Source organism: Carettochelys insculpta, chromosome 5, assembly GCF_033958435.1.
Source record: "Carettochelys insculpta isolate YL-2023 chromosome 5, ASM3395843v1, whole genome shotgun sequence".
NCBI classification, from domain to species: domain Eukaryota; kingdom Metazoa; phylum Chordata; order Testudines; family Carettochelyidae; genus Carettochelys; species Carettochelys insculpta.
The window spans coordinates 128038916-128060278 of record NC_134141.1 but is presented as its reverse complement, the minus strand read 5'-3'; the positions used below and the strand labels follow the sequence as shown (position 1 = coordinate 128060278).

The window sequence follows — 21363 nt, the reverse complement described above, 5'->3', positions numbered from 1 at the left end:
TAAACACTCCACATGTACGGATGGGAAGCAGAGCAGCCAGGCTGAGGTTCTATTCCCACCACCCATGAGGAGCCCCCCTTCGTGATGTGCATTAACCTTTTCACAGGGCACAGAGGACAAGGGCAGCCCTCATTGAGGGTGTCACGTGACCAGATATTTAAAGTGAATATGGAAGCCATTTCTGTCACCATTGTACATAGTGGCACCAATTCTTGTGCTAGGCGGCCGAAGTAAGGTGTCTACTGAAAGCTGTGATGCCCTAAGTTTGTTTGTTACTTGTATTTCTGTGCCATGTCTGAAGGTAAAGTTATAGATATTGGTTCTGTAGTTGTATTAGAACTGTTCACAGCCAAAAGTACACAAAGGGAGGTGTGGTGGCCTGTCCAGCCAGGAGGTTGGAGTAAGACAAAGGGACAGATGCTCAGATGGCCAATATACATCTCAGGAATGTGGGACTTTGTTTCTAGGCGACAATGAATGGCAACAGGCCACAGTAACCCACCTGGTCAGGTGGTAAGACAAGCCCTGTGGGAGGAGAAAGAGCCATTCCCATGGAAATGAAGCCATTTAACAGGCATTTGCCAAGCCCTGTTCATTTCTGAAATGACTGGGTTAGTCGGCAGGACCTTAGTTTAACATTTCTAGTAAATATTTCATTAGTATGTTGCTGAAGATTATAAAAAACACATCTCTAAAAAATCATTATCCCTCTGGCAGCCGTCAGGCACAGGGACACCCGTTTAATTGTACTGCAGAGAGCCCCAAAAATCCTAGGGACTTCCCTGGCTCTAGTCTCTGTAAGGAGGCAGGGCTTGGGTATAAACTGGCCTTGGGTATGAAAGTTTCTAGCTAACCAAGGAGTCAGGTTCTAAAGCAGCCTCTCAGCAGGAGCACAGGGGAAATCAACCCAACTGGAATGGGATGTGTAGGATGGGATGGCCTGTGACAGGGCTAGAGCTGATGAGCCAGGAGCCTGCTTCCAGTCCTGTGGCCCTAAGTAAAATGTCCCTCAATTGATCCAGTCTATTAATTTTTGAAAATTATTGTTCCCTCCTGTAATATGACAGCTTTGTCACTGGCAGCTTTGTCACTTTTAAGTTAACTGGATCCTCTCTGGAGGAAGCAGAGCCACAGAACAGGGAGAGGAAGAGGTGGGAGGGTGAACATTAAGACCCAGCAGTGCCGAAATCTTTGGGTGCCCTATGCCACTGCATATGGGTAAGGACAGCTCTAACCAGAACATCTGGCAAAAGCAAAGACAGAGCCTTTAGCCTTCCAGTCCAGGTTAAGACTGAGGCATCTTCCTTGGACACAAGGCAACTTTTGACAACTTGTAAATGAAGCTTTGAGATGGGCCTAGCAATGGTCTGGTCCTTCTGCCAGCATTGACTGATCAACCTGTAAAAAAGTGACAACGCTTGCAACGCTAGACTACCGGGTCCTGGCATGAACTGCAAACACAGTCAATTTCCTTCTGATTTTTATAATTGGTGTTTAACAGTCAGAAAGCACTCAGCTCTCACATGCTTTAACCACCAAATGTTTGCTTTTCAGTAGGACTGTTCCTCTCAATGTTCAGCTGGAAACTGCCTTTGGAGCAATGGAGAGCAGGGCAAAACTCTCCCAGACACACAAGTGCTGTTGGCAGCTGGCTGAGCAATATATGGAATACCGACACATTTCACAGCTCAGAGATGCTCAGGTTCTGTTCCCGGCCAGGGCAATGAACACACACAGCTTTCAGAAAGTCCCTCAGTTCTTCACACAATCTCAGCACATAAAGAATTGAGCAAATTCAGGGGCACGATTTTACTGAAACTAAAAGACACCTTGCAATTGCCATGTGTTTTACTTTTACGAGAGAGGCACCCAGCACTGGAACGAAGGAATGTTTCTGTGGTTAGAGAAGCTGGGCGGACTCACCTGTTACCAAACACAACACTGAGCTCATCCAGAACATTGTTCAGCTTCACTTGCAGCTCCTTGAGACTGTCGCTCGCTTCTGGGTCCAGCTGTGGACAAAAGGACAGCGCTTAGCTACAAGTGGAGGCTGGCTTGCTGCTCCCCCAAGTGCCATTAGCCACTGCCAGCTAAGAGGCAGAAAATTATAGGAAATAGCCTCTAAATTTCTTTACTGGAAGGCTCTCCAGGTACCACCACAGAACTTCACAGCCAGCTGCTTTCCCACAGACCTTGGGAGCTATGTACAAAACTTACTTTGGCTTCTAGTTTCCATCTCCTCTTCTCAAAGTCAGTCCCTCTTCCTGATACTCGTGGAGGTGAGAAATGGGAATATTCAGCCCTTTCTGGGGCAGACCCCAGACTGCACCACGTTACTGCAACATACACCTTCAGGTTCCAAGTCAACTTGTTACTATAGTATTAACCTACAACCAGCTTTAGTGTGGCTTTTTACTGGGCTTTGCTCCTCTGTGGGTGAAACTGAGTTTTGTAATGTCCTGAGTCACTGCATTTGGAAGTGGAAGCCAGAGAACACGGCCATGCTCTCAAGGACTCTGATATCAGTTCCTCACTCTCTGGAAAATCTGCCCATGAGCGTTACTAGCAAGCAGTTCTGGGCTGAACACTTTTGAAAACAGGGACCCAGCTTTGGATCCTAAGCTCAAAGCTCTGGCCCCCAGTGATCAGCTCTGAATGCTCCCGAGTTAGGCTGAGAGCATGCGTGAGCTTTTTGACTGAGAGACAATAAAGATGGAGATCCTGTTTGCACTACATAACAGGTACTGCTCGCTTGACACCTACCCTGAGAGATCTGGCTTCTTCTATGGTCCATAGCTAATCATTTCCCTCTGCTGCATTTGTGTGGTAGGCCAGAGGCTGGTGGTTCTTATCCTCCACTCTGAGGTAGGCGCCTTGCAGCAGGGCAGTGTTGGTTGTGAATGCAGAGTCTGGGCTGTGCTTTGGGACCCGGGGGGCTGGAAAATGCTTTCTGAATGTCAGATGGATCGCTTCTGGTCATGTCAGAGCTTCTGCTCTTAACCCCAAATGAAATGCCTCTGCTCTTGTGACCTTGGGCTTTAGAACTCCAACCTGGCCTCAAAGTCAGGCTGACGCTGGCTGCAATGGCCGGGCAGGGGCTAGACATTGGGGGCGCAGGTTTCTAGGGCATGTCTCAGGGCTGAGCTGGACAGGAAAGCCCTGCTTATGTCCTTTAGCACCTAGCACAGAAAGTACAGCCTCCATGGACACAGATTTGGAATGGGAGTCACTCATTTCCCTTTAGCAGAGCTGCCCCATCCACAGGATGAGGTGCAGGGGGTGCTGCCCCAGGCCTGCAGTGCTGCCCCAGATGTCCTATGGATGAGGCAGGGAGGGTTACCTGGAGCAGTGCATGGCAGCAGCAGCAGGGGGTCACCTCCTTCCGGTCCCCTGCCCCTGCACACACCTTGCAGGCCGCGCCAGTGGCAGCCTGTTCTGCTTTGCTCGGCTGCGTCACACCTTCCTGCCTGCTGAGCCCCACTTCTCCATGGCAGCGGGAAGCAGCCTCCACTCCCTGCTACCCAGTGCAACACAGCAGAGCAAAGCTGGGGAGGCTGCCACTCATGCGGCAAGGCTAGTGTGGGGTTGGGGGGAGCGAGAAAGCAATACCTTGCAGCTGCTGCTGTGCCCTGCCCCAGGTAATCCCTGACCCAGTTGGTGGGAGATGGGACGAGGGAGCAGGGTGGGGATGGAGCTGGGAAGGGGTGGGCCTGCAGTGCTGGGACACTTGGGGGTGGGCTGCTCAGGACCCCGACTCCCCTTCAGTAAGCTAGCTGGGAAAGTCCAGACTTACTGGACACTAGGAAGCATGCTCAGCAGTCATCTTCTAGCTCTCCTTTCAAAACCAGAGAAAGAACTAGCAGCTGCTGGCTTATTTACAAAGTGCTGCCTGCCACGACTTTCATAATGGGAGTCTGCAGTCTTATTCCTCACGTACCCATTTCTCCTCACAGGAGCCTCCTCATCTAATCATGCTAACGAGAGACGTGGGCCTGCCCAACTCACAGGTGATAAAACTAGGTAACCAGCTGCCTCGTGGTTGCTTTTCTTTCTAATCCTTCCCTCCCTCCCCCCATTTCCCAGGCATGTCAAACACCCTCTGCTTACATGGTCTCCAGTGTGGAATGTGTAATTCACGGCACCACTACTCCTCCGAACTCAGCCCCCTGTCTGGGGCAGTGGGACTCAGGGTCCACGCCCAACTCACCAGGACATTTCACACACATGCACACACACTGTCAGTTGGACTAGAGGGCCAGGACGTACAAAATTGGTACCTACAGCTGCAAAAAATGATCCATATATATTCGCATTCACTTCTGTGACTACGGCTACTCGTGGATAGAAAGCAGATCTCTGGGGATTTGCAGGGCTCTAAGGACCAGCTCTCTGCTAACACAAGTCAGCAGAACCTGGTCCTGATCACCCCCTGCTCCTTGCATTCTGTTCTCTTTTTCACAGCCGCAGGCTGTGCGCGTACTGAATCTACAGGATATTTTTAGGTCAGCTCAGGCACTGAATTTGTCAGCCCAGTGGCAGAAAAGTCCTCTGTCTTGGGGTTGTTGATTTTTTGGATCAGCTCCAAAAGCAAGAAGGAAAAGTCAGCACTATTTCCAGATCTGAAGAAGTGGGTCTGCCCCATGAAAGCCCATCACCTTGTTTGTTTTGTGATGATACAAACTAATACAGTTACTTCTCTGTATCTAGACAATGTGTTAACTTGCCCCCTAATGACTGGTATTGGCATTCCCTGGCTTGGTACAAAGTACAAGGGAGTAAATAAACCTGATTTCTGTCCATTAGAAGCAGGAGAGACCAGAGCTTACTATTTTTGTATCTGAATTCTATAGAAGTTACTATCCTTCATACATTTCCCTTGGCTCTCAATGTAACTGGAAACTCTTCTCTGCCAATATGGCAAAGGACTGATAAAGGTTCCTGAATGAAGTAGTATCTACTATGCCACTCAGCCAAAGAATGTTAAGTGCACAGCTATCCATGATAAAAAGAAATGCCAATTGGCCAGCACAATAAGCCCGGAGCAGAGCAGAGCAGCAGGGACTCTTCGAAAGCTGGCGCACTGCAATGCGTATCCTGACCATGGCATTTCTGCTGGAGGCTGGAACTCCACTGCCTTATGGAGCCTTACACCCTCCCCTCTGGGTGCACGAAGTGTGACGCGGAGAAAGGAAGCTAATAAAATTGTTCCCTTTCTACGAAACATGAGCCAGCCTGGACGACATGGGGCTGAGTTCTGAACCAATGCTCGGATACCTGTAGGAACTATACTTGGCACATTCACAGCATCTGGCTTGAGGATTAAAAGCTGTGCACAGACTCACCAGCCATACCAACGGGGCCACCACGTATTACCCCTATTTTCAGAGAAGCTACATCCATTCTTTATTTGGAATCAAGAAATAGAGATGCTCCCACTTCCGCAGGTAGTTTGGTCCCATGGCTAGCCACCCTTGCTGGGAACAATTTGTGGAATATTTTTCATTATGTTTTGTCTTATTAAGTTCCACCTAGGGATAATTCTCATGCCTTCTGCCGTCAGGCTGAAAAGCGCTTTTGTACCAGCCTTTTCTCCCTGCACAGGTACTTGTACACTGTAATCAAGACACCTTTTGCACTCTGCTTTTTGATAAGCTAAAACAGATGGAACCTCCAGACCCCCTTGAAAAAGACACAAGATGTTGATTTTTATCTTTGTCTCAGGGCCCTGAGCATCAGCTCTCTTTTCCCTTTTCTGAGAGGTGGAGAGAGGATAGAGGACCGAACAAAGCCAGCAAGATGCACTTCTAATACAGGGCAGATAAGTTTCAGAATGGGTGCTGTCTTAGTCTGTATCTGCAAAACCAAGGAGGGGTTCTGCGGCTCCTTAGACTAACAGATTTACTTGGCGTTAACTCTGCTGTTTCTGATGTGGGTTTGACAAACATCTTACAAGACTGAAGAATTCCCCAGGGTAAAGATAAGCTCCTAGCAAGAGCCTGGACCAAGGAACGTTTTCCCAGAGCTCTCCTTACAAAGCCAGGGCTAACAAAACAAAACAGCAGAAATTTAGCACTTTGAAGACTAGCAAAATGATTTATTGTGATGAGTTTTGGTGAGACAGACCCACTTCATCACATCAATCTCATTTCCAATAGAGATTAACAGTTATAAGTACAGAGGACCAAAAAAAAATTGCAATAAAAACTGGCAAATCAAGTACATGGGACTGAAGTAGGTGGCAGAGGAATGGGGGATGTTAAGTGTCCTGCCTGAGATAATGACAAGCATCAAAGGAAGGGAAGCGGACTAACAGGGCTCTCTCTCTAGAACAAGTAGTAGTCTTGTGGCACCTTATAGACTAACAGATAAGGTTTCTTATAGACTAACAGATAAGGTGTCACAAGATTTCTTGTTGTTCTTGAAGCTAGATGGCTACCTCTATGATGGCTCTCTCTCTCTGTTACTAGTCAAAGACAGGGCTGTTTTTCAGCTGTCCTGGGGATTGTCGGGTGCACATTTAAGATGAGAGTTAAGACTGGCTGAGCACTAAGAGGAGGGAGTTTTACTGGTGCTTAGCTGAGAGCAGAAGGAACGCCAGCCAACTTGAGGAAGACCAGTCTGCTACTCAGGACCCTAGTCTGAAGCTTCAGTACAGTAGTACTGCAGACTTACGAACAGCTTGGAAATGGAGGCTGTTTATAATCCTGAAACGGTCATAACTAAACCAAGCATGATAGTTCTTTCCAAAGTTTACAGCTGAAAACTGATTTGAGACATCACCACAGAAGAAATTGTTGCTTCCTCTGCCCCCAACTCTTTTTAAGTAGTTTACATTTAACACAGAGCAGTGTGTAACTGGGGGGGTGTGGAGCCTTCTGCTGCCTGACTGTGCAGCCTCTCTTCTAAACAAGGTGCGCAGCTGCTTAGTGACTTTGTAAATCTGGTGTTTGTAACTCTGAGGTTCCATTCCACTAACTATTATTGTTCTCTGATATTTTCCCCAGGAGGCGTGTACGTCATAAACCACAAAGTTTCTACACCCTTTATCTGGGCTCCTGCAGCATATGGAGACTCTGGGACACTGGGCAGCGCAGTACATCACTTTGTTATCCTGTCAAAGTTAACGATTGCATCACTGGTGAAAGGCAGAAGGAGGCAGTGAGTGGGCTGCAAAGTCAACCCTGATGAACGAGAATAGCAAGTTTTACACTGCCCACTGTGAGGCTGTTTGCACCATTCCCAAGCTGGGGGTCTACAGCACGAGGGGTGAAGAGAAAATAGCACAGCCAGCTTGAATGCTTTACTCGCTTGAAGTATGACTGCCACATTCAGAGATATTTGGACTCCAAGGTAGGAAGGGGCCACTTTGATCATCTCATCTGACCACCTGCAGAATACAGGCCAGAAACCGCCCCACCCCCCAAATAATTCCTTAAGCCGAGTGTTCAGAAAAACACCAAGATGCATTTGGGAAGGAATGAGTGAATTATACACATCACTCCAAAGTCGGGCCAGTCCTATCTGTGAACAGGCAGGACACGTTCTCACCACAGCATCTGTGCCTACAACAATCACTCCACAACACCGTTCTCTGCTATGCTTTTGGCACTTAATATAATTTCAGACACATGACACCAGACAGCTGAGCGCAGTTTTTAGAGGCTGTACTGATAATATTTGCATCCCTCTAAGTCAAATTGTCCCAGCAGCAGGAAATCCACTGTGCAGGGCTCACAGGGAGAAAAAATAAATGGGCATAAAAATTAAAGGAAATGTGTCGAGCGCTTGTCTACCAATCGTAAAGTCACTTGAATGAGGGATCACTCAGGACCTTCCAACGGGGCAGAAACGGGCAGTGCTGCCAGAAGTAGGATTTTCCAGATCTTTCACACTCCAGTTTCTAACCTGAATGGATCACAAGACACTCGATACTGAACTCTGGCAGAGGGCTAAAGACGGCCCAATGCCTCACCTGACATCCTTGGCCAATGTATTAGGGAGAGGAAAGCAGGCAGGGGTGGGATTCCACCGCTGGGAAGAGAAGGAACCTGTTCAGAGGTGCGTCATGTTGGATGTGCTCCATGTGGAGAGGGATTAGGTGAACTGAATGCAGCTGAAGCCACTGAGAGGGCACGCGATCTCAAATTCATTTTCTCTCTCACCACCTGCAGCTCCGAATTTCCATGATTTGTCTGCCTGTAACTCCTAATGAGTTGTATAATTATAGGCAAACTGCCTCAGTGCTTTCATTTCGCTTTAGCAGATTAGGTAATATAACCTCCCATTTACTCAAAGCATTGCTGTGACCTTACCATGACATTTTCTTATTCCTTGTAGGGAGATAGCTGCTCTTAGTGGGCAAGCGGGGAGGGGAGAAGGGGAAGGAGGCAGAGCCGGAGGAAGATGTGGGACATCTACTTTTAGTGCCAAGCACTGCACGTGGTATGGATGCTGTCCCACTCTCTTGTAAACAGGAAGAAGCAACTGCCCCTCTGGAAAGGGAGCGCAAAGACTCAGCACAAGATCAGGTATTTCCAGAGTCATCACCTCGCTAACTAATACTCACTAGCCAGGGCTAATCACTATACGAGGAAACACTCAACAGACTAGAGCTAGGCAAGCTCGGTTAGCAGTGGGTCTGGCAGGGTTCAATCTATGCAGGAAGGTACGAAATGCATACCAAGAGGCCAGCTATTTGAGGGCCTGGCCCAACTGAAGTGAAGTATTTCTGGTGAGCAGTGGCAGGCGGATGAGGTGAACAAACAGCACTCTGCAAGGAGTTTCACTCCCAGGAAAACGTTCTGCTACACAGAGCAAACAGACCAGCTGCTCAACACGTCATTTGCATTTTCTCCTCATGTTTGCTAGCTACCCAGTTGAGAGTCACAGAGGCTGAGCCCGTGCTCCCAGCACACCTCCACTGCCTCTTCCAATCCCAGAGTGCAAAGAGACTGTGGAAGAGCCTCAGCCATTTCTCATCTGTTCTCATGTCACCACTGGAGGAGGCTCTCAGGGCAGGATGTGCTGCAAAGGGGCAGGCTGGGCTGAGAGGGAGAGGCTTCAGCTGAGGGACCTCGGAAGGGTCCTGGCAGATGCAGGAGTTTTGTATAAATGTATTTTGCTCTGGTTGATTGCTTGTGGTGTCACAGCTGGAATTTGCATTCCCGGTCTGGAGAGAGTCTGGAGTAACCCCGTGGTGAAAGCTGAAACCCTCTTGTGATTTCTCAACTCACTGCAAAAGGCACTGGTGAAATTTCTGTGCTGACAGAGGCATCCTTTCCCTGGGATGATCTTACCTGGGCTAGGTAGAATAACTTACATTATCACTAAATACAAACAAAAGTTTACCACCAGGCGTTGGAGATACTATGTTATTTCCCATTGTCAGCGTAAGGAAATACTGTGGATATTGGCAAATGCTGGTTTCTTAATGGTGACCACCAGTCCATGTGAGTGATGCCTTCATAATATAATGTACATATATTTAATCACAGGAGCAAGTCTTAGGAAAAATGTGCCTTTCATGGCCATTACTGGGGTAGGAGCAAAGCTTTGTGCACCCAATTTTAAAGCCCCATGCCACACAGATGTACAGGCTGCTGGACTCTTTGTTTGAGGAGAACTGTGCTCCACTGTGAATAAAACGTCTTTGCTGCCATCCAAGCATTAACCAGTGAAACATTGTGCAGGCTTTTAAACAGGCATGTTGTAGCATCTTAGCATCATGCCACTGAGCACCAGAAAGACCTGGAAAAGACCGTGAGGTCCAAAAGCTGAACCGCACTTCTGTGAAATGCCAATGCAAACTAGCCTCTTGGTGTGCTAAAGAACATGGCCCAGGGGGCTGAAAAAGATGTTTGTCCTAACACCAGCAGTGTCCTTTTCTTCAGCATCCTGAGCCTTGTGAAGCAATGAAAAGAAGGAAAAAAGATACATGACAGCTGAGCATCCTCCTTCACAAACAGTGACTGAAACAGAGCTCTTCCGTGGTCAGAGCAGTATGCGTCAAAAGATGGCACATTAATGGGAACAGCGCGGGAAAGCTACCCAGGCAAATCGCCCTCTAGTGATCAAAGCATGAGATGGGGGCATTACACAGCATTCATGTGCCCAGAACCTATTCAGTGTAGGTCATTTACTCCCAGCTGAATTAGTGACCTTCATTTACACACTGCACAGAATGACTTGCATGGAGAGTTTGTCGACATTCCTACTGTATTCAAAAACAGATTTGAAACTGCCTTGTCGCGCCCACATCCAACCCACCTTCATTCATGTTCTTATCACAGTCTGTTTTCCTCATCCTCCCTCCCCTCCTCTTTGTTTCAGAAGCCTGCTGTTGGGTTAGCTTAGACATGAAAGATTTCCAAGGCCAGGGTTATCCTTTCACTCCGAAGAGCATGGCCTGGCAGCTAGGCAATGGACTGCTACTCCTTCCTGGGGGCTCTGGGTAAGCCAGGACCCAAATCACTATTAACGATGCAGTTCAGTGCTCTTACCTCCTTGGCACCCATGGCCTCAAACATCTTCTCCAGCTGCACTCTCAGCTGCTGAATGTTGTTCATCAGGATGCAAGGCTGAAGGAGACAATGGTGACGCCTTGTTACTGACTAGGTTGACAGCAGCACTGTGTGTGTTTTTTATTGGCAAAGCCAGGGCTAGCATTTCCCCCAGAACTTAAGTGAAGAGGAAGGGCAGGGGCAGATTTCGGTTCTCACAAAGCTAAGGAGGAAAGTCTTTGCAACCTGGAGAGGGGCAACTCCCGGCAGACAAGCCAATCAATGGTTAAGGGCCTGCACTGGCAGACAGCAACTGGCAACCTGCAAGAGTCCCCTCTGACAGTGCCCACAGGTTCCCAGCTGTGCCCTGGGCAGATATGAACTGCACACAGGTCATAAGGGGAGTGGCTCCAGACAGGTGGCCACACCCAGAAATTCACACATTAATGACAGGGGAAAGCCTATGTGCTCCAGCCCTCCCAGCTTGCAGTTACGGGGCTCTATGTAACAGACCCCAGATGTCTCTAGGGTGGGACTCAGCGAGGGCTGAAGGGATGCACGGGTCCATCTCAGGCTGCCTCATTCAAAATCTCTCCTCTGACTACAGCAGGAGTCAGCAATTTTTCCGAGGAGTAGTGCCAAAATTTGACCTTTTGACCTCTATGTAGGGTCTGAGTGCCAGTGATACTTTTTAAAGTCACTAATAGTCCTACCTACAGCAGCTTCATTCATAAACAAATGAAGCTGCAGAGCTTTACCGTTTAGGTGGTGGTTGGTAGCATTAGCTGGGCTTTTGTTAGTCCCTGGGCAGTATGGCTTTGAGCAAGCTCCCGGCTGCATGGGGGAGGAGGGGTGGGGCTGAGCTCTTGCCTCACATGCTGATGAAAATTGGCTCCTGTGCCAAGGGGTTGCTGACTCCTGGACTACAGCTTGATTAGAGGTATTTGAATTGACATTAGCATCCAGTAGCACTCTAGAGGCTTTGTAGCAGAGAAGCAGATTTCTGGCCTAGAAAGCTGCCAAGCCATGGTGCAGTGGCATTAACCCTAAGGGGTCAAGATGCATGTCCTGGTTTGAGTGTCCCTGATACATGAGCAAATCCGCCCAGCTAAAAGGGAGCAGATCCCACTGGATCCAATACTTCCATCAATGATTATCCTGTGCTCCTTTTCCTCTTCTCCCCCATGAGAGAGCCAGACTTCCAGTTGAATGGAAGCTCTTCTATAGAGGGGAGAAGATTTTGCCAAACCCCACTTCTGTCCATCACTGATGGGTTTTCTAGGGTTGCTTACCAACCATCCACGTATGGGGAAACTCCTGCCTGACCTATACTAGGAGTCGTGAAGAAAGGGAGAGCCCGAGGGTATGTCTAGACTATGTGGAAGATCAACCCAATCAGGGTCAATCTTCTGGGGTTTGGTTTCGCACACCAGGTAGAGACACATGAAATCCAGCTACCTGGGTCGGCAGTAGACCTCTGTACTCCTCGATATTGCCAGGAGTAAGGGAGGCTGATAGGAGAGTTTCTGTGAGGACGCCCAAGTACGTCGATTGCAGATAAGTGGATTCTAGCTATGCAATTGCCATAGCTAGAATTGCATGTCTACATCTGAGTTACCTGCCTAGTGTAGACCTGCCCTGGGAGACTGATTGGAGTTGTAAGCCACTGAAGCGGAATGACTTGTGTTGTTTGGACCACATGTGACAGACACCCAGATTTCAGACAGTTTTGTTTACTACCATCATTAATAATCTCAGAATGGGACTGACCAAGCTGTTAGTTAGAATTCAGGGAGGCTAACCTGGGAGGTGTTTGACAGAGTCAAAAGGCATACAGAAGTGGCACAAAGATCTACTAAGAGTTCCCTCAGCCCCTTTCTCTCCCTAGCTGTGAACCTAGATTTATTATTCTCCTCTATTTGGCACTGGCCAAGCCACATCTGGAGTATTGCATCCAGTTCTCGGCCCCCTTCCCCAGCCTGGAAAGGATGTGGATGCATTGGAGTGGGTCCAGTGGAGGGCAAGGAAAATGACTGATGGGCTGGAGCACATGAGCTGTGAGGAGAGGCTGAGGGACTTCAGCTTATTTAGTTTGCAGAACAGAAGCATGAGGAGCAATTTGATAGCAACTCTCAACTTCCTGAATGGGGGCTTTAAAAAGGATGGAGAGAGGCTGCTCTCAGTAGCGACAGATGGCAAAACAAGAAGCAATGGTCTCAGGCTGCAGTAGGGGAGGGTGGATATTAGGAAAAACTACTTCATGGAGAGCAAAACCGTCTGACCCAGGAGTGGTGGGACTGGCACACACCAATGAGCACCCAGTTTATATGTGGGCAAATCAAAGTTAGCCTCATAAAACACCTGCGGCTTGATGACGAGAGCAACAATGATAAGGCTTATGGCTTCTCAGAGGCAGCCCAAGGACGACTCCACCTATTTTAAAGCTAGTGCAGAGTGGTTCAGTGATGCCTAAGGCTCAAAAGTAGGAGTGGAGGGTGGGTCAGGGGGAAAAATCAGAGATTACTCACAAGTTTCTCCTTGGAGCAGTAGGACTGGAAGTTCTTGGAGAGAATGTCGGCATACTGCATGAGCACCTTCCCAATTGTCTGCAGAGACAATGGTGACCCACGTTACATTCTCCTCCTACTCAGGAAGGCAGAAGTTTGCAGAAGAACCCAAAAATAAAATCAAACCAAGAACCTGGAGCAGAGGGGATTTGCCAAGACACTTCACTTCAGTGTGCCGGTGTTCGTTCTGAGGGGCTATTGACTTAGCCCTTTTAGCGTTTTAAGCAGATGTCTGACGATAAAGCTCTACTCTCTTGGTTCCTCAACGTTCTTTCACCTCGTAGTGCTTCACCCAGCCCTTTGTTAAAGCACACTAGAGCCCCTTTAGTGCACACCTGCAGGGTCAATGTGGAATAATTAACGTGCAACACATTTGTGTGCTGTGGAAATCACGCTGCTGTGCCATATGTTACTGCTCCATGTAGACAGCCCCTGTGATACGTGTAACCATTTCTTGTGTTCACTGGAGAAATTGAGACATTTTTAAATTTTTATTTTCTACCTTTTTCATACAGGCAGCATTTTATCAGTTAAAACCCCAGATAAGAAGCCTTAATCATACTTTAAAGTTCTCCATACAATTGAAGGCTAAAAGTTAGCGCTGTTACCTTAGCAAACCTCCTCATGTAATGAGCAACGATCACCGGATCTGGACACTCCAGCTTCTTAATGATCTCAAAGCTCTGATTAAGCTGCGTGAAGACGTCCACCACCGAGCAGGAGAACAGGGCATGTTCAGATGTTTGCTGGAACTGAACAAAAAGCCACACACACAACACACAGAGTAATTTCTGAATGTCTTGAAATGATTCGAGAGAGCCAGCTGGTATTTCCCAGGTATCCATCCTTTGCTGCGTGTGCACTGGTTTTCAAAGAAATCTGGCACCTGATCTCCAATGGGCTGTAAGGACCTAACTGTGTTTGACAACTGCAGTCTAAAGCAGGAAGGGAGATGGCTGAATACTGGGGAATGGCAGTTCTGTTGCTGAGACCTTTCGTGTAATGTGTCATTTGCTGTTTCCTTAATGAGAAACGAGGACAAGAAAATGCATGGGAGTGTTTTTTTTAAATGGAGAAATAGGAATGAGGGCTCACATCCAAAATCAAACAGGCTACATACAGCGCAGGAGAGCCTCGTGTGAGCACCCAGTGAGATTAAAGAATTGACCAGATTAAGGTCACTTTCACAGTCACCATTAGACATGTGCCTAGTTTCATGTATTTCAAAAGATTCATCACCCAGCCATGGGAGAAAGCCACACTTCTTGCCAACACAGACAGGCAGCAGCAGTGTACACAAGCAATCCCTGTTAGGTTAAAATGGTGCATGAAGACCTGGGGACAAAGGAGATTCTCATTTGTTCAGTGAGCTGAACCTGCATTCAGGCTTCTGAGTTTGCCATGGTGCTTTTAGCTTCCTGGGCACTGTAACCCAGCTACGTACCCCATCCTTCTTGTCTCGCTCCAGGGCTCCATGCAGGAATTCCACGGAAACCTCTTCGTTCTCATCCAGCCACTGCATCACAAACTGCTCAAACCACCTGCCGCAAGAAGAGGAGGGAGAGCACGTCACGGTGAGACACAGCCGCGTGGCTGAGGCTGAGTCACCGCCACTGAGCTTGAGGCTTCCCCACCTCTCAGCACGCAAGGAGCCTATCGGTGATTCACATGCCTTCAAATCTGCACAAGTCCTGGCTTTGCTGGGTCCATTTCCTGCCCAACAGCAATGGCCAGGCTAGCAAGCCAGGCTGAATGCTGATTAGCTGCATAGGAACCCAGCTGGTTTCCCCTGGGAGGCTCAGAAAGACTGTGTTATTAAATAGGGCTCCCCAGCACGGAGTGGCAAAGGGGCAGAGTGAACTTCCAGCTAGAACTGCAGCATTTCCTGACCTGAATGTTTCCCCTCCACGCACACAGGAAGAGCAGGGCACAGCCTGGCCTGGCCCACAGGCACAGCATTGTCAGATGGGCCCCTCAATCACTGGCTTCAGCACAGGTGCTACCACATCCAGCCCTGTTCCACCTCTGCTCATCCTCTCTGCTTTCCTCTCTCTCTCAGGAGCTTGCTCTGGACTTGTTTTCAGCACCCTCCCTCCTCCTAAAACAAAGCAGCAGTCCTGTAGCACCTTGAAGACTAACAATATATGACAGACCCACTTCTTCAGATCTGGAGACTTAGGATTAGAATGAGGATCCTCCAGATCTGAAGAAGTGGGTCTGTCCCACGAAAGCTCATCACCAAATAAATTACACTGTTAGTCTTTAAGGTGCTGCAGGGCCGCTGCTTTGTTTTGTGAAGATACAGATGAACACGGATCCCCTCTGAGGCTACTCTCCCTCCTCCTGTTTGTGTTATTGTCCCTCCCTGCCCAGCCCCAAGAGCTGTGTGTTCCCTGCACTAATGAGACCTCTGCAGGGCTCTGTGGGATTTAACTGCACGTGCTCCCAGGGATGAGCCCAGGAGACCAGGGTGGGAAGAGAAGTTTGCTGTGTGAGCTGCGTTAGGGGCACTGGTATAAGAAGAGAAAAGGAAGTGGCTCTCCTGGGCCTTCTGCCATTTTGTCTCCAGGTGGGAGTAGGAGGAGGATGCGCTGAGGCGAGGTAGCTTTCTTCACTCCCATGCACCTCTGCACATCCCCACACACTCCCTAGGGTAGCTGAGTGGCCTCTCCCAAGGGGGAAACCACTCTCCCTGCCACACCTAGCCTGTTCAGCTCTGGCATGCCAGTTCCTTAGCAGTCTGGGAGAGCACTCAATAAGCAGAGCTCAATGCCTGATGGGCAGCACTGTTATCCCTGCAGGAGATAACAGCACCAGGAAAGCAGCATGCTGGTGACTTCTCTCTCGTGAGTGTGTGTGTGAATTTGGTGCCTATGAAAGGGGACAGACTTACCCAGCCTAGCATGGAGCTCCATGAATCCTAAGACCAGGTAGGACATGGGTGAAGGAGAGCAAACTTCCCCCATGCTGTCCCATCTCCTGTCCTGGAAAGGGGCAGGACAGCCTTGCAGGATACAACAGGCTCCAAAGGTGGCTCTAATGGGTGCCCTTAGTGCCAGGAAAGTAGCTTTATGGCATGGACATTCATCTGCTTGGAACTGGACAGAGTCCTAGCTCACTGCACCAGGGAGTGGCCAGGACTGAGGGGCTGGATCCAGAAAATGGGTGGAGAAAGGATCCTTCGTGAACTAAGCAGACCCCCTTCCTCTGGGGTCTGAAAGCATCAAGACAACACACAGGGGAGGGTTTTGGTGGTGTTTCTAAAGCAGTGTGGCCCTGAAGGGCTCATCTGAATTGAACACCTATCTGGAGCTCCTTACACAGCTCTACTCCAGGTCAATTTTGGAGGATGCAGCTAATCTCATTTTCATACATTCACAGACAAGGCTCACGTGTGGGCTCGATCTGGAAGAAAAGCATTACATGAGCTTCACAACAGAGCACGACCTCCCAGCAGGCCAGGGAGCTCATCCAAACAGTGCTAATTATGGGCTGCTTGAGTTAGCAAAGAATGTGAAATAATGTGAGAGACATGACAGCGAGACAGAGTGAGAGAGCACACAAGCTGCACACACCCTGCAAAGCCTTCAGAGCGTGCAGCACAGCCGTGGCCATGCTGGAAATTGTAAGTGACACAGTATTAAATGCCAGCGGCAGCCTGCCACCACCAGCGCTACCCCACGCAGCTGTCAGCCGAGCTGACCAATGTTAGCAATGATGGGAAAACGAGCCCCCTAGAGACAGGGGTTTCCACGGGCCAAGGAAATTGCTTCTGACCTGGCAGTTCTGAGGCTTCGGAAGCCAGGGCCTGTGCATAGGCTGAGAGAGGCTTTCGAGTCTCAGTTTGGTTTTCATTAATAATGATGGGGGTTTCAGCAAGCAAGCGCCGGTACTAAGGAAGCAGCGGCAGTTCACCAGAGACCTACTACAGAGTCTTGCTTCCCCTGCAGAGGTGCGGAGCCACAAATTGCTTGCTGTATCATTTGGCTTATTGCTCCACAAAGCTCCGGCTCAATGAACGACATAGACCGTTTGCTACTTATCATTGCTGCTTATAGCACAGAATGAGGCAGAACTGCTTACTGGCTGTCCCATCCCAGCCATTGTTTATTGTACCTTTTTCACTCACTGCACACTTGCTGAGGGAGCTCAGGGCTCTACAGAAATTGTGCCACCAGTGGTGTTGAGAACACAAGGCCATTTATTCCATCAGGATAGCAGGTTACAAATTCATAGTCATCTTGGTGTTCTGTTACAAAGTCAGACTGCGTGGCAAAAAGGAGAGTTAAAGGGGACTTATTTAACTATTCTCCTCCCCTCAGAACGCCAGAGAGAGACCTACGTTAGGAGAACTGCAAAGGGAAACATTCAGGCCAGGAAGTGCTGCAGATCTAGTTGGAAGGGCGCTCTGCCCCTTTGCCACGCCGTGATGGGGAGCCCTATTTAATAACAGAGTCGGACGGGGCTACTGTTTGCAAAAGTCCCAGATCTTTACAGCCCCCTTCAGAGGTCTGGTTTGGAATTAACTCTACAATGTAGTTCGGTTATACCATGAACAGGAGCTGGGTATTCAGGATAAATGGTATTTTCAGCTGTGCCTACAAGTTACGGGGCAAAAACAGGGATGGTGTTTTCATGGTCAAGCCAAAGAGGTGGAATTATATTGGGCACTGGTGCACAGTAAGTCACCATTCCAAAGGCAGAAATGCCCTCCTCCTCCAGAAATGAGCTAATCTCTGGTGAGACCTCTCTGCTTGATGTGTACTACAATGTAGCCTTTAGAAAGAACCTGGAGATGTTAAGCATTTTTGGAAGATGAAGTTCCTGCTTTTGGGAACAAGCACCTTCCACTTTTCTGCAGAGCTCTGAGATGGACAAGGGGATGCTCCAATGCTGCTCAGCTGCTGGCTGGTTTTCTACTCAGCTTCAGAGACCTACGCTGGGTTGCTGAAAGCCAGAGAACTTACAAATTCAGAGCCAGCATTTGGAAACAGTCCCTTTACTTTCAGCCCAATCTCAAGGCCACAGAAACGGGTCTCTTGGGCAGCATTCTGTCCCCCACTGCCAGGCCCAGGATAAAGCCCACAGGTGAGTGCTCGGTCCCGTCCGTTCAGAGGAGTAAGAGTAGGCTCTCGAGACAATGGTGGTTTGACAGGTCTCCAAGAGCTTTCTAGGTTTGAAGCCGAAGCGCAGAATTTTAACTCTCTTCTGTATTTAATAAGTTGCACTTCATAAATTAGCGATCGTGACACTGCCTGTGGAAGTGAACTCACTGCTGGGGTTAGCCACAGGGCAGGGGGAAGCAGACCACTACAGCAGAGGGTTCAAACAGTCATTACGTGTGCTTGGTTACCTGCTTAGAGTTTGAAATATTAGTCCCGATGAGCACCAGAGGATGCTGGTAATTGTGCAGTACACCACGTGCCAGGGACCCTATAGAGATGGGCTGCATAGACAGAGCCAGCAGGTCAGAGTACTGACTACTCCAGCTCTGTGACGCCCGAGTCACATTTTTCACCCGTAGACGGCAGAGCTCCTTGGGGCAAGAGCTAGGCATCTTTACCCTTATTTTATGGATCTGGGAACTAAGCTCACTGAGTCAGAGCCCAGAAGATAAACCAGGCAGTGACCTGGCCACTGGGCCCTGCTGCCTGTCAATGCGCCAAGGCCCACAGTTAAAACTGGTTCTTGTCTCTGGGCTCCCCAACTTGAGTGATGCCCGGTAGAGCCGGCGTGGTCACATTGTGTTCTCCGGGGGCTCCACCAACAACTTGCTAGGAGCCCCGGGCCACGGCTACCTAATACTACCGCTTAGCTGGCATAGGATGGAAATTTTTGTTCCAACACTGGCATGTGCCCTGACTCCTTGGTGTTGGCCAGAGAGGCTACAATCCCCAGCAACAGGCTAGGTTGCTATTATTGTAATCTGGGACTGTAAGGGCCAACAACCTCAGCTCAGTATGAAAGGGCCGGACACGTACAACATAGAATCCGGTGACCCTCGCTGGCATCTCAACTGATATACAGCATGTGACTGAGGCTATTGATTTGCTCCTTGGGCCCTGCAGTACATCATGCTGAGACTCACAGAATTCTCCCCAGGTGAGCGTGCACTGAACCGGCTCTGCCTGTTGCTGGACGGGCCTGTTCACCCAGCAAATCAATCCCAGAAACCAATTCTCAAGTCAAGTAGCATGGACCCTTTGCAACCTCTACCAAAGAGAAAGGTCATCAGTAAGGAAAGTCCGGCAGAAGAGGCCCAGGGTAGACATGGACCTACAGGAGCTCTTTGCTCAGGGATGGTGTCATTATGAGGGTCTTACCGAGAGACTCCTGAACTACTTTACTAAAGCATCGAAGGGTCCTGTGGCACCTTATAGACTAACAGAAAAGTGTTGAGCATGAGCTTTCGTGAGCACAGACTCACTTCATCAGATGCTGGTCTTGGAAATCTGCAGGGCCAGGTATAAATAAGCCAGAGCAAGGGTGGGGATAACAAGGTCAGCTCAGTCAGCAAGGGTGAGGCTTACTACCAGCAGTTGATCTGGAGGTGTGAACACCAAGGGAGGGAAAGCTGCTTACTAAAGCATGTGCCTCTTGATTAAAAAAGATGGTACACCCTAGAAGGAGCTTCAGCTTCTGGCAGGAGTTTGGGGAGGCCACACGACAGTCCTTGGAAGCAACGGCTTGCTAAGACACAGTGTTCACTGTTTAACCATTGATTAGAGTTGAAATCACAAGGCCCACGCCTGTGTAACCAAACCATGTGTTGTAAGCATGTCACAGAAAGGCCTCCAAATCGGACCTACGCCCCAAGGCCCAGCCACTGCTAAATACTTTGGCTCTTGAGACTGAGTTGAGCTATACTGTACAATGAAATGAGAAAACTCCCATACGTAAGAAGAAGAGAGAATCCCAGGGCTACCCGAGAGAAGGCTAGTAGTTTAGGTATGGTGTGAAAGACGCGTAGAGGCAGTAATGGAGGGAAAGTGATGAGGAAGACAAAGGGAAAGCAGAAGGCTCACCCTGAGCCAGGCATGGAACCAAAGACAGAGAATACAACTGACTTACGCTGGATAGTCGGGCACCTTTCCCTTGAAGGCAGGCAGATCGCGGACATATTCATTGTACAGCCACTTGACTTTGAAGTGCAAATTCATGTAGTCTGCACTTTTACACAGTCGGTGCTTCTCGTGATCTGTGGGAAGGAAACAAGCAGTCAGGTATGTTGAGTTACTATTATTCCAGCTGCCTGGGTCGCAGCAGGCCTGTGTACAACACGTGTACGACATGCTAAGGTACTGGCACACAGCATGTGTCTATAATGCCACAAATGTAAGCAATTAGGATTTCTCTAGCATTTGGGAGGTCTTTGCAGTTCAGCAGGGTGAGTTCTGGAGTAGTGTTGCACAGCTCCACCTTACACTTCAAAAATAGAAAAAATTCTGGTTGTCATGACAATAAGAAGGGAATGACTTCTTTTGGCCTGTCCTCCTCTTCACATGCGATGCTCTGGATTCTGTCATCCTAAGGAAGAAATAATAGGATTCCTAGAGCTGGTATCTGCATTCTCCTAGATTTCAATGGTGGGCAGAGAGTTAAGTTCTAGCTCTTCATTTGTTAGCGATGTGCTGGTATGGGAGTAGGAGCAGATTTCTACAGGGGCTCTGCAAGACATTTGCACTGCTTCAGCACATGCATCTTTTGCCCTTTGCCTCCACCCTTCACACCCAGACCCAGCTGGCTCACACTCTGCTGAGCAGAGGTGAAGGACTGGGGTGTCACTGCTGGCTCAGTGCCCTGGAACGATTTCCTCATTAATTCAGGAGAACTGAGTTCCTGAGAACGCAGGAAAGGAGTCCCATGGTGAGGCTTCTCTCTTGCAGTGCATCTCCACTGTCCTGCAATGGCACATAGTCAGCTCCACAAGCATTCCCAGCTGCATGGATCGCACCCTCACCTGCCAGGGCTCAGTCAGCAGCTTCCTTCTCCAAGCCCTTCCAGCAGGACTTGGGCAGAAGGCCCCAGCTTCCTGGGGTTGGCAGGTCTGATCATTTTACGCCCTCCCTATATTCTTTATACTGCTGCCCCAAAGCAGTCACCTGTTTTCAAGGCAGTCCTGCCTGCCTGCTGGCCTCTCTGCGGGACACAACCTGCCCATACTGGAGCTCTGTCTTCATCTTAAATGCGCTCTGACATCACCTGTTTTTGGAGAGGTTCCATCACTGCCACTCACTAGCAGTAGCAGGTGGTAAGGGACTTTCTACATCTTGGAGAACTCAGCCCCAGCCTGCTTC

The 21363-nt window shown here is 49.0% G+C and overlaps 1 protein-coding gene across 6 annotated transcripts in view; it reads right to left on the bottom strand.

Annotated features, from left to right (window-relative positions):
• UNC13B (unc-13 homolog B) overlaps positions 1–21363 on the bottom strand; it is a 343577-nt gene that overhangs the window by 38245 nt on the left and 283969 nt on the right. For all 6 annotated transcript variants that reach the window (XM_074995889.1, XM_074995890.1, XM_074995892.1 and 3 more), the window contains 6 exons: positions 20138–20264; positions 14511–14607; positions 13675–13818; positions 13028–13105; positions 10500–10577; positions 1924–2012 (listed from right to left, as the gene is read on the bottom strand). In XM_074995889.1, coding sequence (XP_074851990.1) covers positions 1924–2012; positions 10500–10577; positions 13028–13105; positions 13675–13818; positions 14511–14607; positions 20138–20264 — 613 coding nt within the window. The remainder of the gene's footprint in view (positions 1–1923; positions 2013–10499; positions 10578–13027; positions 13106–13674; positions 13819–14510; positions 14608–20137; positions 20265–21363) is intronic.